Source organism: Sander vitreus, chromosome 4 (assembly GCF_031162955.1).
Source record: "Sander vitreus isolate 19-12246 chromosome 4, sanVit1, whole genome shotgun sequence".
NCBI lineage: Eukaryota > Metazoa > Chordata > Actinopteri > Perciformes > Percidae > Sander > Sander vitreus.
Window position 1 is genome coordinate 17,864,357 of NC_135858.1, and position 18,540 is coordinate 17,882,896.

Sequence of the window (18,540 nt, forward strand, 5' to 3'; positions counted from 1 at the left end):
GAAGCCATAGCACATATCCTCCACACCACCCTATCTTACCTGGAAAAGAAGGGAAGCTATGTGAGATTGCTGTTCATTGATTCACAGTTAAGTGTTTAACATCATTCAAGCTCGTCACAAAGCACAAGGACCTGGGATTAAACACCTCACTGTCTATGTGGATCCTTGACTTCCTGACAGTCAAACCACAGGTGGTGAGGGTGGGCTGACACACCTCTTCCACCCTCATCCTTAACCCTCCCAGGTCTAAGCCATTATTTCCAATATTTGGTTTGCCCGGTCTCCTTGTGTAATAATGCTTGTGCTATCTCAACCCTGTGATGCACAATCAAGTAATATACATCATTTCTTTCAGGAGAACCTGGGCTATCAGGATATGCTGCAGGGTTGTCACATGAATGTATAAATTGTTATATGACTATAAAGACAAAAGAAAAGACTAAACGGAAATGGAATCTCACAGAAATGTATTGAAATCACACAGAGAACAATAAAAATGAAAACTTTTGGCTTTTGAAAATTGTTATCCCAAGTTGGCAATCAGGGGAAACAAAGATAAACTCTGTAACTAACAAAAATATGAAATTATTTTGATTTTTCATCATAAAAGTCCATACACTTTTATCCAAAAAGTTAGTTGTGTCATCTTCAAGTGCAATGCATTATCCGTCTGCTATTTGACATCAGTAGGCCAAATCACACTCACTTCAACCTCCAGGCTTCATTCTGCCGTCTCTATCTGCCAGGCCTCTGCCAGGACCTTCCAATAGAGCTCAACAGTCCCGCCCACAGTGGGTTCCCGAAGTAAAAATACAATGCAATTTTTCCTTTGACAATTGGACCAACCTTGTTTTGAGATAAATGTCTTTTATTCACGATGTCTTGGATAAGTACTCCATTATATTACCCACAATCCTGAACAATTTCGCAATCCCACAGTGATGCCTCTGATTGGTGGAACTCATGCTGGTGAGGAGGGGGAGCTGCCGGGAGCTGCCTGCACGATGCCTGCACGATCCGTCATGCGCATGCCCAAGATGATAATCTTGTTTTACGAGGATTTATGACACTGCACGAATCACGATCTGTTCCATGCTTCTGCCGTTAGCCTCCACCGGGAAGCTAACCTTAGTTTAGCTAACAGCTAATTCGGCTAACCGCTAGCTGACAACTTGATTCAGTCTAAAATAACGTTAACTCAAACTAAGCAGGCTGCAGCTGTTATATATTTTAACGGTTATTTTCAGGTTTTATTTTGAGCGTCTTTTAAAGTTATTACATGCTGTCTCAGCTAGCGGTTAGCCGAATTAGCTGTTACCTAAACTGACGTAACTTCCTCTATTCAGTAGTTTGCGGTGGTTTATGGGATGAGTAGTTCCTTCACTCGATAATGAAAATATGTACACAGTCTTGTACCTTCGACTTTTTTTGGATTTTCTGTTTGTTTTTTCACTCAAAATATGATTTATCACTCTGGAATTACTTGTGGAAGCCCCCGAAAAGTCACTCCGGCCAGATTAGTAAACTTCTGGAAGGGCTACAAAGACACCAAACATCCTGTTGGAAAGCTGGAGCTAATGGCTACGAGGCTAAAAAGACTTGACGCTGGGTTGAAAGGTCGCAAAGCAAAACGGAGATTTGTGAGTTGATTTTTGGATTCATAAATATTTATTTATGTTACTGACAGTGTAATTCCACGATGGATTAAAAAAGCTACTGGATGGCCTACAATAGTTTGAGGATCTCGCTGAAACGGTGCATTTCCTTGCTTCTAAACAAAAAAAAGTAAGTCTTTGAACTTTAGTGATCTGGAGATATGATATAAAGTATGTATTGTCCCATCGCGGGCGACAGTGTCGACTGAGCTGTGTTTTGAACTCCCAGCTGTAGGCTACTCCCTGTACACACACGACTGTGTAGCCACTTTTGACTCCAACAGGAGGACCTGACCTGCTGATGTCAGGACAACAACCTACTCATAAATGTAAGTAAGATTAAAGAGATAATAGTGGACATTGGGAAGAAGAAGGGAAGGAACTAACCTCCACTTAATATCAATGGGTCCTCGGTAAGGAGGGTGGACAGCTTCAAGTAGCCTGGAGTCCACATCACCAAGGGTCTGACCTGGACGCAGCATACTGACTCATTGGTGAGAAAGGCAAGGCAAAGACTGTTTCACCTCAGACGCCTGAGGAAATTTTGGTTTTCAGCTCAAATACTGAGCAATTTCTACTCCTGCATCATCAAGAGCGTCCTGATGGAGAACATCACTGCCTGGTACGGAAACAGCCCTGAACAGGACCACAAGACCCTGCAAAGAGTGGTTTGATCGGCTGAACATGCAATAGGCGGTGCCCTACCCTGCGTAATGGTTATTTACACCAGGCACTGCAAGAAAAATGCTAAGGGAATCATTAAAGATAATTTCCACCTGGGTAAAAGCATTTTCACACTGGTGAGGTCTGGTAGAAGGTACTGCATACACATGCCACACTACCCCTCACCCTATTGATTAATTGATTGATTGATTGATTGATTGAAAAGCATATACATAGAAAGGACAAAGACACCTTGGACAGGACTTCCTGATGCAAATACTTTGCAATGCTCACTACCAAATTCACTTGCATGCCTTTGCAATGTTTAATGAAGCCATTGGGGTACCCAAGGTAACCCACATGAACACTGGGAGTGTTAGCAAACACTAAATGGTGCAGGGAAATGTCCAGATCCCATCATTAAGGAGGCCAAGAGAAAGAACTGCTGAAACTTTTTTATGCTACTTTGTTCTGACCACAATTTCTGCACCAAATAATACATTTTCTAAGGTAGATTATCTGTAAAACAGCCAGCCAAACTGTTTCGTTTACACTACAATCAAAATGTGTTGTTTATTTTTTTGTAAGTTTATTTTTTGAAAGGAACAGCATATGCATTCAATTCTTTAGCTCAGTTAGTCAGAATAATGGATCTTTTCAATCACAGGGGCTGTGTGACTTCTAGTCTGTGAGCTCTTTGTGATGCCCCGTGCTTTTTTTTAATCATCTGTGTCCAGCTCGAGCAGAGATAGACGTTCTGGTTGCAGAGAGCACCTAATGGAAAGACAGGATTCGGTCACAGATGGGGTGTCAAGTGATCTTCCTTCTCTGGAAGGATCTTTCAGATGGTTGTGGTGAGACTAATGGTAATAGCATGCTAAAATGGAGGCATTACTTTCATCTTCATTAACAAAGAGACTTTTTCTTTTTCTCTAAGATTTCTCTCCTCTTGCAGCCACTGACAAAGAAAAATATTCTGTGTTCTTTGGAACTGAGAAGTATATGCGTGCTCACCTCAGTCAACAAAGTAGTGAATGTTGTGGTTGATACACAATCTATTTCATGTTAAATACTCTGATTTGAACAACTAATACTGTTACTTTGAACAGCTTTTGTTTGTCACTAATTATGTAGTAACAGTGTTAATTAACAAAGCAATGTTGGCAAAATGGTTCCATTTTCAAAGATTTGCAAAGAATAGGTGTATGTTGTATTTCAACCTGGACCATAAAGATTTTATATTTTCCATCTTTTCCATCTTTTACAACACAAACTCTTCAACAGCTTTAGCTTTGAGAAACTAATTAACCTTTGTGGGTCTAAACATGGTCTAATGGGATATCATGTAAGACTTCAAAGACCAGGATAACATTTCAAAAACAGAATGCTCACAGAATAGGCATGATCAATTCATTAAAATGTTGTTGTAAACTACACTTACTATTACCTTTTAATGTCTTCATATATTCTTCAGCACGAGAAACAGGAGATTGTGCAAAAAATAAATCCATTTGGCCTTATTAAAAGCAAACGTTTGTGACCATGTTTATACTTGAACAAATATGCATGTCTGATTATAATGTGTGCTCCCTTTTTTTTAAAATTTCATTTTGAAGACCCAAACAATTACCCATTTAACAGTTTTTATAACTAGTGACAAGCTACATCATAGGCATAAAGTTGTGCCATGCAGGATTATTAATGATGGTAACAATATTTTGATGGGATATGGGTTGAAGAAAAACGTTGCGCTCAATCAACAACAAAAAAAGAGAGCTGGGGCACATGCAACTAATGTCACAGTTGCAATGGTGGAATGTGTGTAGTTTTGAGGTACTTGTACGGAACTTGAGTATTTCCATGTTCTACTACTACATACTTCAACTGCAATACATTTCAGAGGGGCAGTTATATTTACACTGCACATTTAGATTTACATACAAATATTGTGATCAGTCTATACAATGTGAAGCATTGTTACAGATTAAACTACCAGTATATAAAGTACTTACAATGAGCTTCATCTCGAACAGCTACAACAGTAAAATGCTTCTTAAATGTTGATGCCTTAGTGACGATGATTAAATAACATAATATGTAATAACTTTGACAAGGGCCATACTGCGAAATTATTCTGCTTTCATTAATTTGTAAATATTTTGTTGATAAACTTTCAGGACTACAATATGAATGCAGGACTTTTACTTGGAATTGCGTATTTTTACATTGCAGCATTACTACTTTTACCTTAGTAAATGATCTGAATACTTCTTCCATAAATGTCAAAATCCAGCAAGTATAAATTAAGTTCACAGTCCCAGAACTGATTGTTCCTTTAATTCCTATAGTGTCTTTAGATATCAAATTTATGTTTATGTTTAGCACAAAAAAGTTAGCTATGACTTATATACATAGCTATGCCTTCATCAGTGTGCAGTAGTCATTGAGTTATTTATAAAAGGACCTGGGTTAAAAACAAAAACAACACAAAACAAAACAATTGTGAATCTCTATTTAAGAATGCTAATATATTTCTTTTAAGAGCTACTAGTTTTTCAATTGACATTATGAAAGGTGGTATTATTATTAAAGGTAATATTTGGTCAGTTCAGTCAGCACATCACATTGTGATTTCTGCTATAAAGGGTCGTGAACTGCCTCCTGAGCTGCAGCTCTTCCCAGACCTCTGCTGGCAGAGCTGAAACCGCAGAACCACACTGGTAGGTTGTGTGAGAGGACAAGTGGATTTGGCATGCACATCAGAGCGTGATACCCAAGCATTTTGGTCCTATCACATGCCACACACACAGACACACACACTCACACAAGTACAACAGGCACACAGAGCATTCTTGGTCGTGTAAAATGGATTGTAACACTGGCCACTGTAATTAAATGATGGCAGCAACCAACAGTATTCCTTTACAGACAAACTCTCTAAAGGTTTCAGTGTACTCTCAGTGTCCAGTGTTGTACAGCATTACAAGGAATTTTACCAAATGTATTTTTTATATTGTAAACAATCTGTGTTTCTTGTCTTACTGCAGACAGGGGGAATGGTAAAGCAGCCATTTTCCTTATGTTCAATATACTAGACAGAGCACTAACAGGTTTGCATTTGACCAATCTCGGAACCCATTAGCTATTGGTCTGACGGCGATTTAACCTCTGGGAGTTGAGAGACGACGTCTATGACAAGTAGCAAGTATTTGTTTAGTTATTATTAAGTATGAATGCAGATACATTTTTAAAAAAGCCAATAAAAAGGATAATTCCAAGATAGCTTTTCGGCCTATGCGTTCGGCTTCTTTTGCTCTCCACACGGACTGTTGACCTACATGCAAGCAAAACCCGCTCAAACATGATTGGTCAATACGACTCGTTATACAAACGGACTACAAACGGAAACCACAATGCTTCCGAAACCAAAATCTTGTCCCGTTGCCTGCAGATTCTGCATTCATATGCAGATATGTGTTTATAGAGATTAACATTTGACAAACTTAAAAGTAGATTTTAGTTTCATTTGACCAAAACTAAAATGTTTCAATTAATAGAAAAAAGCCTTCTGGTTGTTTTCTAGTCAAACCTTTGAAGGGATTTTGAGCAAAGTGACAAAAATCATTGGGGATACATTCTTCCAAAATGCTTGTTCACTGATTTAGTCTCAGTCATGTTCATGTGTGCTTCAGGGAAATCTGTTCATCTGTGATCTTTCACATTTGGGTGTAGAGTAACCTGTTTATTGAACACCCAGTAGCAACGCAGAGATTACTCCTTGTTTAACTGTAATGATGCCCCTCTCTTAGGTAACTGACACTAAACCAAAAGCTGCCTTATCTTAGGGACATTGTAGGCGGCCATGACAAGTTCTACACCATTTAAAATGTAGCATTATCTCAATGCGTTTGTGCCGGTCTGAGGCGAATCATCAAAGACACGAGATCAGCGGTTGGCTATGACATGGTACCATATTTATGCACAACTCTGAGTAGCAGGCATCGCGTTAGACTCTCACGACCAACGCCATACTCAACGTTACACAAACTGGTGTTGAAGTGAATGTATGATTTTGTGTGCCAGTAAAACAGAAAGAGGTGCTTTATTGGTTTTCTGTTGCGTTAAACAGAAGAGGACAGGTGAGCTCTGTTGTGGGGTGATAAGAGCCTTGTGATATACAGACAACAGGTTTCTTAACATATTGTTTAAGGAGGATAAAGGAGCGCTGTTGCACATCCTGAGACGCAGAGGAGACAACAGTAATCATGTGCCTTGTATTTTGTTTGTTACCTGTTAGGCCTACTTCCTGGCTTCAAAGTGTGAGATCACTCTCATTTGAAGACTCAAGATTGTCTGTCTTTGTGCAGTGCATTGTCCACTGTCTATATTGTCCTCCATGTATTCCTTAGTGATCAAACTCTTCCCTCCAGACATTTATCTCCAGTGTTGCATCACTAGTTTGTGCTGCTTATGTGCCAAGTTAAGGTGCTATTGAGGATAGACAGAATTCACACTATAATGAGCAGTGACAGGATGTCAACCCCCAGCCTGCTGCTGCCACCCCTGCACCCACCTGCACCCATCCAGCTGAGTCTGCCTGTTTATGTGATGTCACCCGCACTCCACAGAGGTTTTTTCTCTGTAGAGCCGATCAGCCTGTTGATGGTGTTGCAACAAGGAGGCAACATTCACTTCTGTCCCTTTTTTCCAGCTTGGCCTGATACGACTGATTAGTCTTCTCATTTTTAGCACAGTTGTACCATAATTTGGTATTTTCCATGTCCAGTTTGTCCTCCCTCTGATACCTCTGATCTCCTTTAAAATCCAGAGAGAGCTGCCCTCTCTAAGTGGCCTTTGGCTGTGTTTGATCACTGGTTGAGTTATAGATGTCTCCCTGTCTCATAACTCACATGCCAGACTCAGATGTCAACATAACATATGTCGTTTTTCCTGTTCCCCTATCACACGTTGTGTGTGATAGAGTACACAGTGATGTAGAAAAGAGTAAGGTTGTTGTGGGATGTCTAGTGCGCTACAGCAGAAATTTTCAAGCGGAGTTCAAGTACAGTTCACACATAGGCTAACTTGTTCCAAATGAGTGTGAGGAATGCTCCTTATTAACCTCCTCTCCTTATTAACCAAACATCACCTTGTCAGACCCAACATGCCTGTTCAGGGCTCCTCCCGGTGCCACACATAATGAGATGAATATCTCAAATCAGCTTTCTTTAGTTAAAGTTACAACACCAGTATCCTCCTAAGAGCACATTTTATACGCTCTCTCTCTATCATGATAAAATAATTCCCATAAGGAAGTGATTACACATAAGTATAATTCTGAGCAGATGTGGAAATGTCTAACCAAGGTAACAAGGCTGTGGTGGAAGTGCAGTTCTTGTCACTGTTGAAGCAGCGTGCCGCGTTAAGAAACTCTTAAGTCTCCAGAGCCTTCAGCCTGGCAGTGGAGGACGGAAGATGATGGAAAAACAATTATTTTTGTGGCTTTATGCTGTCAGGAACTTCCTCCTCCTTTGGGTTGCAGTTTATCACAGTGACCACTGTGTTGTTATACATAGGCAGATTTCACTTGCAATACTTTCAAATTCAGCCATCACAGGAGAGAAAACGTATGGCTTATGATTTATGTGTTGAGTACTAGTGCAGATTATTTTCAAAAGTATTGACAACAGAGAATAAAACTTGCCTTCAGCATTAATATGCCCACAAAATGGGGGGAAAAAGCTTTAGGAAATTATTGAATTAGATTCATGAATATATTTTTTTTTATAGGGCAAGACGGAGTATTTGTCTAAATGTTTACTGTGTTTTGGGTTTGTTTAAGAACTAGATTGTGTACTGTACCCGTTTACCATTTTTTTAAACTCTTGTTTAGCACAATTTAAATACAGTAAAAAATAATGTTTATATACAGTTAATGCCTGTGCTTCTCGCCTTCGTTCAGCTCAGACAAAGATAAAGCCTAAATTGGCGATGCATCTTATCAAAGGTGTTTTCTCTTTGTGCTCCTCAATGTGAATAGCTAAACATAGAGAAAATGTAGATGGGGGGGGTGGGGGATGGAGTGTTCACCTACAAGCAAAAAAGAAACTTTGGTAATTGCCATAACACAAATAATGAGAGGCTATGTAGGAAAGTGTTTGAAGAGTGGTCCTGATCAAGATAAGATTGGAGACACTATCATGAGAGAGAGAAAGTGTTTTTCTGTCTGCTGCAGCTGAAAGGAAACTTAAGTGACGGAGTTACTTATGTACAGTATATGAGCCAGATGCTGAGCTGAACTCTGAAACAACCGGGCTAAATGGAGTATGGTGTGACGAGGACGAGGGGGATTCAGACGCCACTTATGGTCAGATAGTACAGAAACATAATGCATTCGCACAACATTACGACTACAAAACTGTTGTTTGGAGCAGCATGCAGATCACATTAAAGTAGTCTATATCCACAACGTTGCACTTCCGGGATTGCTCTGTTGCCGCCAGAAATTCCGCCGGATGTTGCTCTTTTCGGCTGCAAGTCCGTTATCTAAGGCTTTCTTTGTGTTGTAATTTTAAACTCCGGTCGATTTATGAGGACTATGGTGGAATCTGAATCTGAGTTTTCTGTTGCACGACTAAAACGACTTTTGAACGTTCACGTTCCACCAAAACAAGTTCCTTCCCGAGGCTATTTTGCAGCAGCACCGTCGGGCGCTTAGCACCGCCCAAGACGATTGTAATTGGTTTAAAGACATGCAAATAAACCAGAGCACGTTTTTCTCCCATCCCAGAATCCTACGTGGACCCTCCTCTACAGCGCTGTGGAGGAAGGTCTGGTCTTTATGTGGCTTTTCTCCACATAAATCAGCTGATTAAAAAAAGTGGTGAAAAAACAGTAGTCGTCCACTAGTGGACATGGTGCAACAACAATATGATAAGATAAACATAACATTCTCATAAAGAAACTCAGTTTAGAAAATATAGACAGGCCTTTACAAGATTAAAATTTTGGTCGATTAAAATCAGCTGTTTCTGCTGCAGTGTTGCAGCTTGTAAGTTACAGACCAAAACGAGGAGGCCATTAATGAATAACCATTTATTCTATTCAACACTTCTGTTACCATAAATTTAAGCAGTCATCAGCTTTTAAATTCTTCATCTGGACTCTTTGAAAATCCTTGAACGTGGTGTTACATTAAGAAAACTGTAGCCTACAATGAAGTGCGATTCAAGTGCCGAAATAAGTGCTTTCTTTGTTGAGCTTGTATACCATACACACTATACAATGTATAGTGTTCATTTTAAAGTTGTTATTTGTTTGTGTGTTAAGTTGTTAAGGTTGATCTAGATGTGTTCGTGTTAATGTGTCCACCCTACATGCCTTTGTCAAAAAGAACTAAATGAAAACCTGGCAATTATTCTATAGTATATACTTAACTAAGATTAATGAAGATCAAATTTCTTGAAATACTCATAAACAAATTAGAATAACAGGATATATAGTTCAGTCCTATAAGTGTCTTTATGTTTGCAAAAATATGACAAACAGAACATCACATTTAATTTCATAAATTACTGTATATATCACACCTTTCTTTTCGGTGTAGGCCCTAATTATCATCAGCTGCATAACAAATGAATAACAGGGTAATAATGATTAGGGCACACCTGATGGTGGTGAACCAATGATATTTGCAGGGATTAATAGCTTTATCTGTGTCTGTGTGATTTCAAAAACATACCTGTTGTAGCTTCAGAGAGACACAGAGGTGAAAATATTTGTAAAAGAATATGCTTTCCTTAAGAGAAATTTGCTATTGTTTGGATTTCACATGATTGATGCTTGACTTAATCCATTGCTCTTTGCGGCTTCCCAGGAGGGTGAGGCGGTCTCTTTGTGCTTTTCTGTCCCATGTGAAGCAAACCAAAGCGGGAGAGTGAGGGTCATAGCTATTCGGCAGGGTACCAGGTCCTTCCCACCGGCACATCTGCATGTGAAATCGCCATTTCACCCCTCCACACTCCCTAATTGTTGCTAGAATTATTTGTGAAATTGCCTTCCACCAGGAGTGTTTTCCACGGCAATTGTCACACAATTTTATATGCACGGTGGGCCCACAGAGTTGACACATGCACTTCTTCTTTTCTACCATATGTGCTCTTTTTATTCGAGTTTAATAGTGCATTATTTTTTTTAACAATTACTTTTAAGCAATTACTCTTGTGCGTACTCGAGGGCAAGTCAACCTGTTCTCGTCAATAGATGTTGTAATTACCACAAAAGCTATAGGAGCGATTTAGATGTTCATGCTGCGCACATTTACTTAATTGAAAGGTTAACAAGCCAAACGCATCTTGTAGTCTATAACCTTCGCTGGGCTAGGCTGCTTTTGCGCAGCTTTTGTCCATCCAAAAACCACACCATCAACTCCTGACTCAATTATTTTGGACCATGATTTTTATTCACACGAAGCTCAGCGCGTGTTGGTGTTTGGAGGAACAACTTTGGATATACACGTTTACCCTAGACACTCTTAAAGTTTGAGAGTGTTTGTCGAAAACAAGGTGATTTTGCTCAATTCATTTTCAAATAATTCATATTTTATTCAGACTTTAATTCTTTATCTGCAGACAATATAAAAAAATTAACTATTTTTAAAGACATTTTCAATTGGATTTTTTCTAACGAAATTATTTCAGGTTTTTTTCATTTGCTATTGTTATGTAGTTTATATACAGGCAAATATTTTGTTTACATATACGTTTACGTTTCTTCTGATCTAGCAAAGAAAAAAAATTAATGATAATCCACAGGTTCGAATAGCTGAATGTCAGGGAAGCAGACACATTTGGAAAAGACAGGCTTTAGAATAACATTTAGATATAATAACATTTTGAACTGCTTTTTGGTGTAGTCTTATGAGAGAGGCAGCAGTGAATTAAAATTGGAATGTGTTGCTCTGATTGGTCGGTCAGCTCCTGGCTAAACCCACTCTCTTTCATCCATAAAAGAAAGGCCAGAGAGCCTATGAGAGCGCTCGGCTGTCTCCTCCTACGACATGCACGAAAGTTGGCCACTTAAACTACTTCCAACCAGCCAGCAGACATTATACTGATCCCAAACTACACCAAGGGAAAATAATAACATTGCATGCATTTTCCAACTCAGACACACAACTTTTTAATGCTCCATTTAGAAGAATTCCCTGTTTAAAGGAGTTTTTATTTAATTTGTAGCAGCTGATTTTTACATTTTTGGCACGTTCATCGCACCAGGAGAGCATCATTTATTTTTCGCCGGTGGAAGGGCTTGTCCAGTTTCTCCGCCTTGGATTTGGATTTGACAGCAGACTGTGCATTATTTTGAAGACATTGCGTTTTTTTTTTACTTGGACTGGAGTCCGTTTTGTTGTTTGTCTATTGTTTGTTTGAGTGGCTAAATGATGGCTACTTTACCAGGAACAATGCCTCGGATGATGCGCCCTGCGCCAGGCCAGAACTACCCCCGAACCGGCTTCCCGCTGGAAGGTAAGAGAAATGACAACGTGTGTTTGATGTTTGAACTTGTGCTGTGACAAAACTCATCATCAGTACTTCCATCTGTCAGCGTGATAGTCACACAGAGCGCAGTTCGTTACCGGCGACATGCTGGGAAATAAAAAGGTGGGTGAACAAATACGACCTCCAGTCATTGATGATTAGAGTTAACAACCTGAATCAAAAGTGAATTATATTTGCATAAAAAACGTCAGCTCGTGCTTTGAAAATCAACCCACAACCTTTTAAAATAGCCTTCCTCATAGCCTTGTTTTGATTGAACCCGATATTGTGTTTATTATTCATAAATAATACATAATATTTGTATGAATTTATGGATTTATTTGTATCTGATTTTAGTTTTTTGTGTTTAGACAGACCTCTCTCATTCCTGCTTATTATACAGAATCTACCTGAAATATTAGTATTCATTATTTTTATATAATTGTTATGTTTTTGATGGTTTGACGTTCAAGTAATAGATACATGGTAATAATAGGCCTAAAACATTTACTAAAATTGAAGCCAACCTGACAGTAATTTACTTTACATTTTAGACTATAGAATTTAGATTTGTTTTTTATAGTCCAGCTTCGATTGTTACACACACAAAAAGCAATCTAATTGGTAATTTTTTTTTTTTTTTTTTACATCGATACCCATATACTCAAGTTGTCTGAACATATGGGCAGAAAAAGATCACTTTGTATTTGCATGCATTTATGGAAACAGTTTTCCCATTACACCCAGTTCGTGCTCAAGTGCTCTGGACTGAAATGTACAAAAACCACGTAGCTCGCGAGCTGCGGGATTTGTTCAAGTGTCCTGCTGCTGGAAATGGCAATAATACACACAGCAAAGAGATGACTCAAAGGATCACATCAATATTTGTACAGCATGACTAGGAATAATCAAGGTGGGAAGTGTCCCTCTTTAGTCTCTCTTGAATGTGAAATTGGATCCTGAAGTGGCCTCGGATAGCCTACATGCTGTCAGCCAGAATTACGCTGGATGAATTTGGCACGACGCTCTCTTAAAAATGTATGATAATGTGCGTAAACAGCGTCCCATTAAAAGTCAGCAAAACAGGAAACACGCCACTATTTGACTATAACACAAGCTGAATAAGCTTCATCTATTACATTAAAGTGAACATTTCAAGAATAAGATGTGTTGATGTTGGTTTTTGAGACTTGTATTGTTTACTGTGGCGCAGTATCCACCCCTCTGGGCCAGGGTAGGGTGAACCAGCTTGGCGGTGTGTTCATCAACGGGAGGCCCCTGCCAAATCACATCCGACACAAGATAGTGGAGATGGCCCACCACGGCATCCGACCCTGTGTAATCTCGCGACAACTGCGAGTTTCTCACGGTTGTGTCTCCAAGATCCTCTGCCGATACCAAGAGACCGGCTCGATCCGTCCGGGAGCCATAGGAGGCAGCAAGCCCAGGGTGAGTGTGATCCTTGAACGGGTTTGTGGGTCACTGCAGCGCGAGGGAGGGCGTCTCGAGGTGCAGCACACCTGAGTGAGCTCAAAACGGATGTTGTGTTATTGCAACAGCCTGATGGAGAGGAACGATCAAGATTAAAAGGATGTCAGATCTCGTCTGTTTGGAAATCTTTTGATGTTGGCAATTTAATAATAATAATAATAATAATAATAATAAAAGTTTAATTAGCGTATACATTTAGCCTATACAGCCCACCTGTGACACCCTTTCTGCAGTCCTTACTGATCATAACAAACTTTGCTGCTGCTACTTTGTTTTTCCTGAATAATCCTAAATACATATGCAATATGTTTCATAATCGATAAAAGAATCATGAAAACATTAACCTAAAGAACTGAAAATTACAAACACTGAGAAGTAAATGATGATATATAGGCCTATTTTTTGTCTGTGATGCTCAGTAGTGATTGATTATACAGTAGTGTGAGTATTTAATACAAAATCATTATTTGTGTTATTATATCGGCTATATGTTTTACTAAAGGGGGACATATAGCTTAGTTTATCACTGGTGTTAAATACATAGTTTATTGTGCCGTTCCGACCTGGCACGTACTTAAAGATATACATATTTAGAGTTTCGTCGTTTATTTTTAATACGTTTTGTATCACAGTTTGTGTTCATCTTTTAAAAAATCCTCTCAATTAAAACGTTTTTTTCCCCTTCCCTTTACACCATTTCAAACCTAAAGCAGGTGGCAACTCCTGACGTGGAGAAGCGGATCGAGGAGTACAAGAGAGAGAACCCCGGTATGTTCAGCTGGGAGATCCGGGATAAGCTGCTGAAGGACGGGGTGTGCGACAGAAGCACAGTTCCTTCAGGTGAGGCTTCATCTGGTAAGCTGCACTTTTTTTTTTCTTATTACGAGCGAACACTGCAGCATCACTTCTGAACATCACTTTGAATTCAACATGTTTTAAGCCCGTTACTGATAATAACATGTTCAGTGTAGCAGGAAGAACACATACAGTTGTGTGACCCAGAAAAAAACCCCACCCTGTTGGGAAAATGTGCCTTTGGTGCTGAATAGTTTATTTTCCTTATTGCATTTATAGTGTACTATTTTCCTTTAATATAGAATTTTATTTTTTTCAACGCAGCTGCTTGATGTAAAACTTTTTCTGTGTTTTTTGTATGGTATCCTAACAAAATGTATGATAGGATTACTATGGTTATTTTATGGGTTTTAGAGCTAATCACCCATTTACCTTTTTGTTGCCATTAGTGAGCTCCATCAGCCGCGTTTTGAGGGCCCGATTTGGCAAAAAAGATGACGAGGATGACTCTGATAAGAAGGATGAAGATGGAGAAAAGAAAACAAAGCATAGCATCGATGGCATCCTCGGTGATAAATGTAAGTTAACAGCAGAAAGTATATGGCCCTTTTGTATTATTATTATTATTATTATTATTATTATTATTATTATTATTATTATTATTATTATAGGGTAAATTACAGCCTTCTAAGCAGGGAGAAATGTTTTAAATACACTTCCTACTTTACGTCCTCTTGGGAAATTGTCCCACATCCGAGCTGCAGCTAAACGCTGAGAATTTATTCCTGCTTTTAACTTCGAGCCAGCAGTTGTTCATTCACTCAATTATTTATGAGAGCCTTGGCAGAAGGTATTTAACAGCAGAAAATTAATTTGTGTAGCGAATTCCTCCTCATTCATTCACTCATTTAACGACCTCTAAACGACAGCTGACAGTTGACCCATTTCACAATCGATGTCAGTTCACTGACATTTCACCACTTGTCAGTTAAAGTGGAAATCAATGTTCATATTATTATTTGCTCTATTAGTAATGCTGCGAGGAGGGGAAAATAAAGCTTTGATGCAGGTATTTGCTGTCAGTGTTTGTCAATTGTATTTACAAGCTTATAATAACCTTATATGTGGTATATAATACCTTCGTCCCATGATTTATATATTTAAAGATATATAATACACCTGAGAAATAACAGTTCTTAGTTAATACAACTTTAAATAAGAAAATGTGAGATTTCTCTTATTCTACGTTATTTAATAAGAGTAGAGTTGTTTGAAATTGTACGAGACAAACTTTGCTTTTATTGTCATATTTTATAGTCACGTTATGTTTAGTGTTTTTCTACGGAGTGAAAAATGCAAAGCGTCCAAACGATATAAAGGTTGGCTCTTTTGGTGATCAAACATGAGTGAATGGGGTTTAGATAAGAGTTCACAAAAGCCTCCTTTTTCCTCAAAAGGACACTGCCAAAAAATTTCAAACTTCAAGATGAACTTCATGAGCAAAACCTCCCCTCCATTGACGCTTTCTAAAGTAAAGAGTGGCAAGGTACAAAAGCAAATCCTGGAAAGCAGGGCAGCGAAAAGGAGAGTATGGACCCGTCCATTCTCATTCAAAAATAGGGTAAAAGAGAGTGAAAACTTTGGACAAAGGGCACGGAGAGACATAAAGGGAGATGAATTATTCAGTACGCCCCGCTGGTAGATAGTTTTGTAATTTTATATAATGGCCCGTTGGAGAAGAATCAGTTGATAGCGTGAAAACGGTGTCTTTTTTTCTGCCACCGCACGCATTAATGTTATGAAAGAAATGTCAAAACGTTGTTGCAAATATCTCAAGTGTCCATATTGATGGTGTGTAAACCCTGCTGGCTATAAATGGACAACGTCTTTTGGAGAGTCTGCTCGTTACGCACAACTCAGCCGCGTAAAACTGAGTTATGTTTTCTGAGTAATGTGATAGTTTGACTTTTAAAGTGTTAACTACATTATCATTGCATTATTATTGACTGTCTACTATTGGTACAACATATCCACATGATGTCCCTGCTTCTATTTCTTTTTCTTAGCGTTGCTTGTGTTTTAAATTGGGACTCAATTACGTTGCTATAAAAAGAGACGCACCCACTGCGTAAAGCAGTTTAGACTACCGGCATCCGGATGGCATTTAATAATGTTAATACTTATTAGAGTAAGCACTGGAAACGGTGGTTGCTGAATAGGTTGCTGTGTTCGTGCCGGGTGTAATAGCTCGAAGGCATGGTAAGAAATGTATTTATCCCCAATCAGCCCCTCACTCTCCGAGTTTGAAGCAGCCCTTATGTGGAGAGGGGTTTTAAAGCAGATTAAATAGAGCCTTTTATTTCTTTTCACTTTCATCTCACAGCGGAGCTCACAGTGGCTCTCCCAGGGCACAAAAATTCATGAGATTTTTTTTCGTTTACTTATCCAGATTTTAAGACTTTATTTATTTATCTATTTGTTTATTAGCCCTGTGTATTTGATTTTCTCAGAGGTTACATCACGGATTTATCCCAGCTCTAATCTAGCTTTATTTAACGTGTATTCAAACTGCTAAACATATTATAATATTGTACATTTTATTTTGTTGCTTGGAGTCAACTGTTATTTCTCAGAAGGATAGCGAAAGCTAAACCAAACAAAACTCAGTGTATACACCGAAATCAGTTCCACCTTTTTCTCACTGCTGTATTGGCCTTTTTATTCCATAATTGTTAATCATCTGTTGATCAGCGATCTTTTTTGTGCTGAAAAAAAAGTTGGTGCGCACTTTTAAATTCTGTGCCAAAGTTAAATTACGCGCAAGAAATTGGGTTAAGGTTGCACAACATCTGTGCAAACGTGGACATCCTTTTGTTTGCGCCACACCGCTCAGAAAGAGAAGGTGAAACAGCTGTCCGGCGTCCATCTGCCACACTAACGCAACCAACCTGACCGTCAGATGAGGTGGAGACAGGCGATGGACACTTCAGCAAATCGCAGGATTACCTGAGGTGCTCAATTTAATTAAACAGATGTCAGGTGGGATTATTTCCGAGTATCATGGAGGGAAAGTGACAGAGCAGCGAAGAGGTGTGAGGAAGCCAGACAGACCAAAGATCCAGGTTAGGATTGGCTGAAAGGAGGCTCCTATTATATGCAGTGAAATGTAATTTGTAGTGAAATGAATGTGAGGCGTAAATCATGACTTACACTTTGTTCCAAACATAATTGTAGAAACCAATTGTCTCTAGATTTTCATTTTCCATTTCGGTTTCAGTGTGTGCTGTATGTTACCTGCAAAGTTAATTTACGTCATACGTCAACCAGTTACGCAAAAAAAATAAGCATATGTTTTCCTACAGAAACAAAGAAACAAAAAAAAAATAATTTCTGCTCAGCCTATAGTGATGAAAACTGTGAGAAGCTGCCCCCTCTACGAGCTCTACGTCACTACACGCACGCACTTACACACACACACACACACACACACACACACACACACACACACACACACACATACACGCACGCACGCGCGCACACACACTTTCGTGCACGCACACCCAGTCTCTTAGTGTATGGTAATATAATGTAGCTATATTTCGGGTCTAAAGCCGTGCTGAATGAGAAGGACAGGGGAATGAAGCGAGAGACCACTTCAAACAAATCCATCTGGAACAGTGTGTGAGAGAGATTCAGTGAAAGTATGGGGAAGTTATTTAGCTATTAATAACGTTTTTTCCTCAGGCATTGAGAGTGACTCCATCTGCACTTTCTCGCAGCTATTTGGCTGGGTGGAAATTGAGGGAGACCCAAATGTTGGGCAGAGATAACATACCCATCATAGCCCAGACCCTGCGCTGTGCTTCACTGCATTAAACTCGGATTAACCTCCCCTGTCCCCGCAGCCACTCAAGCCACATTTCACTGGAATTTACATCGGTAGGCCTACATTTCGTCTTATAGAGGGGGCAGGAGATGAAAGACGCGACAACATCGATGATAATAATAGTAACATCTATAATAATAATAATAATAATAATAATAATAATAATAGTAATAGTAATAGTACTAATAATAATAACAATAATAATAATAGTAATAATAATAATAATAATAATAAGAAGAAGAAGAAGAAGAAGAAGAAGAAGAAGAAGAATTACCATCATCATTATCATCATCATTATCATCTTAGGGCTGTTTGTATTTGTATTTACAGTAGTCTAAATTAATAAAATTGATGAAGATGGAAAAATATAGGGCCTATTAAATTTTTAACACTTGTCCTACCAAACCAATTTTGAGAAAAGTAAAAAGCAATTGCTTTTGTTATGCGTAACAATTAATATAAATATATTTTTGAACATTCTTTTCACGTTAAACATAAATATTTATAGAGC

The 18,540-nt window shown here is 38.8% G+C and overlaps 1 protein-coding gene across 3 annotated transcripts in view; it reads left to right on the forward strand.

Annotated features, from left to right (window-relative positions):
• Positions 1-11,757: 11,757 nt before the first annotated feature.
• Positions 11,758-18,540, forward strand: part of pax7a (paired box 7a) — a 44,988-nt gene continuing 38,205 nt past the window's right edge. For 2 of the 3 annotated variants that reach the window (XM_078248817.1, XM_078248818.1), the window contains exons 1-4: positions 11,761-11,845; positions 13,071-13,306; positions 14,059-14,188; positions 14,593-14,721. In XM_078248817.1, coding sequence (XP_078104943.1) covers positions 11,761-11,845; positions 13,071-13,306; positions 14,059-14,188; positions 14,593-14,721 — 580 coding nt within the window. Of the gene's footprint in view, positions 11,846-13,070; positions 13,307-14,058; positions 14,204-14,592; positions 14,722-18,540 lie in introns of all 3 variants that reach the window. The other variant, XM_078248816.1, reaches the window with a different exon arrangement.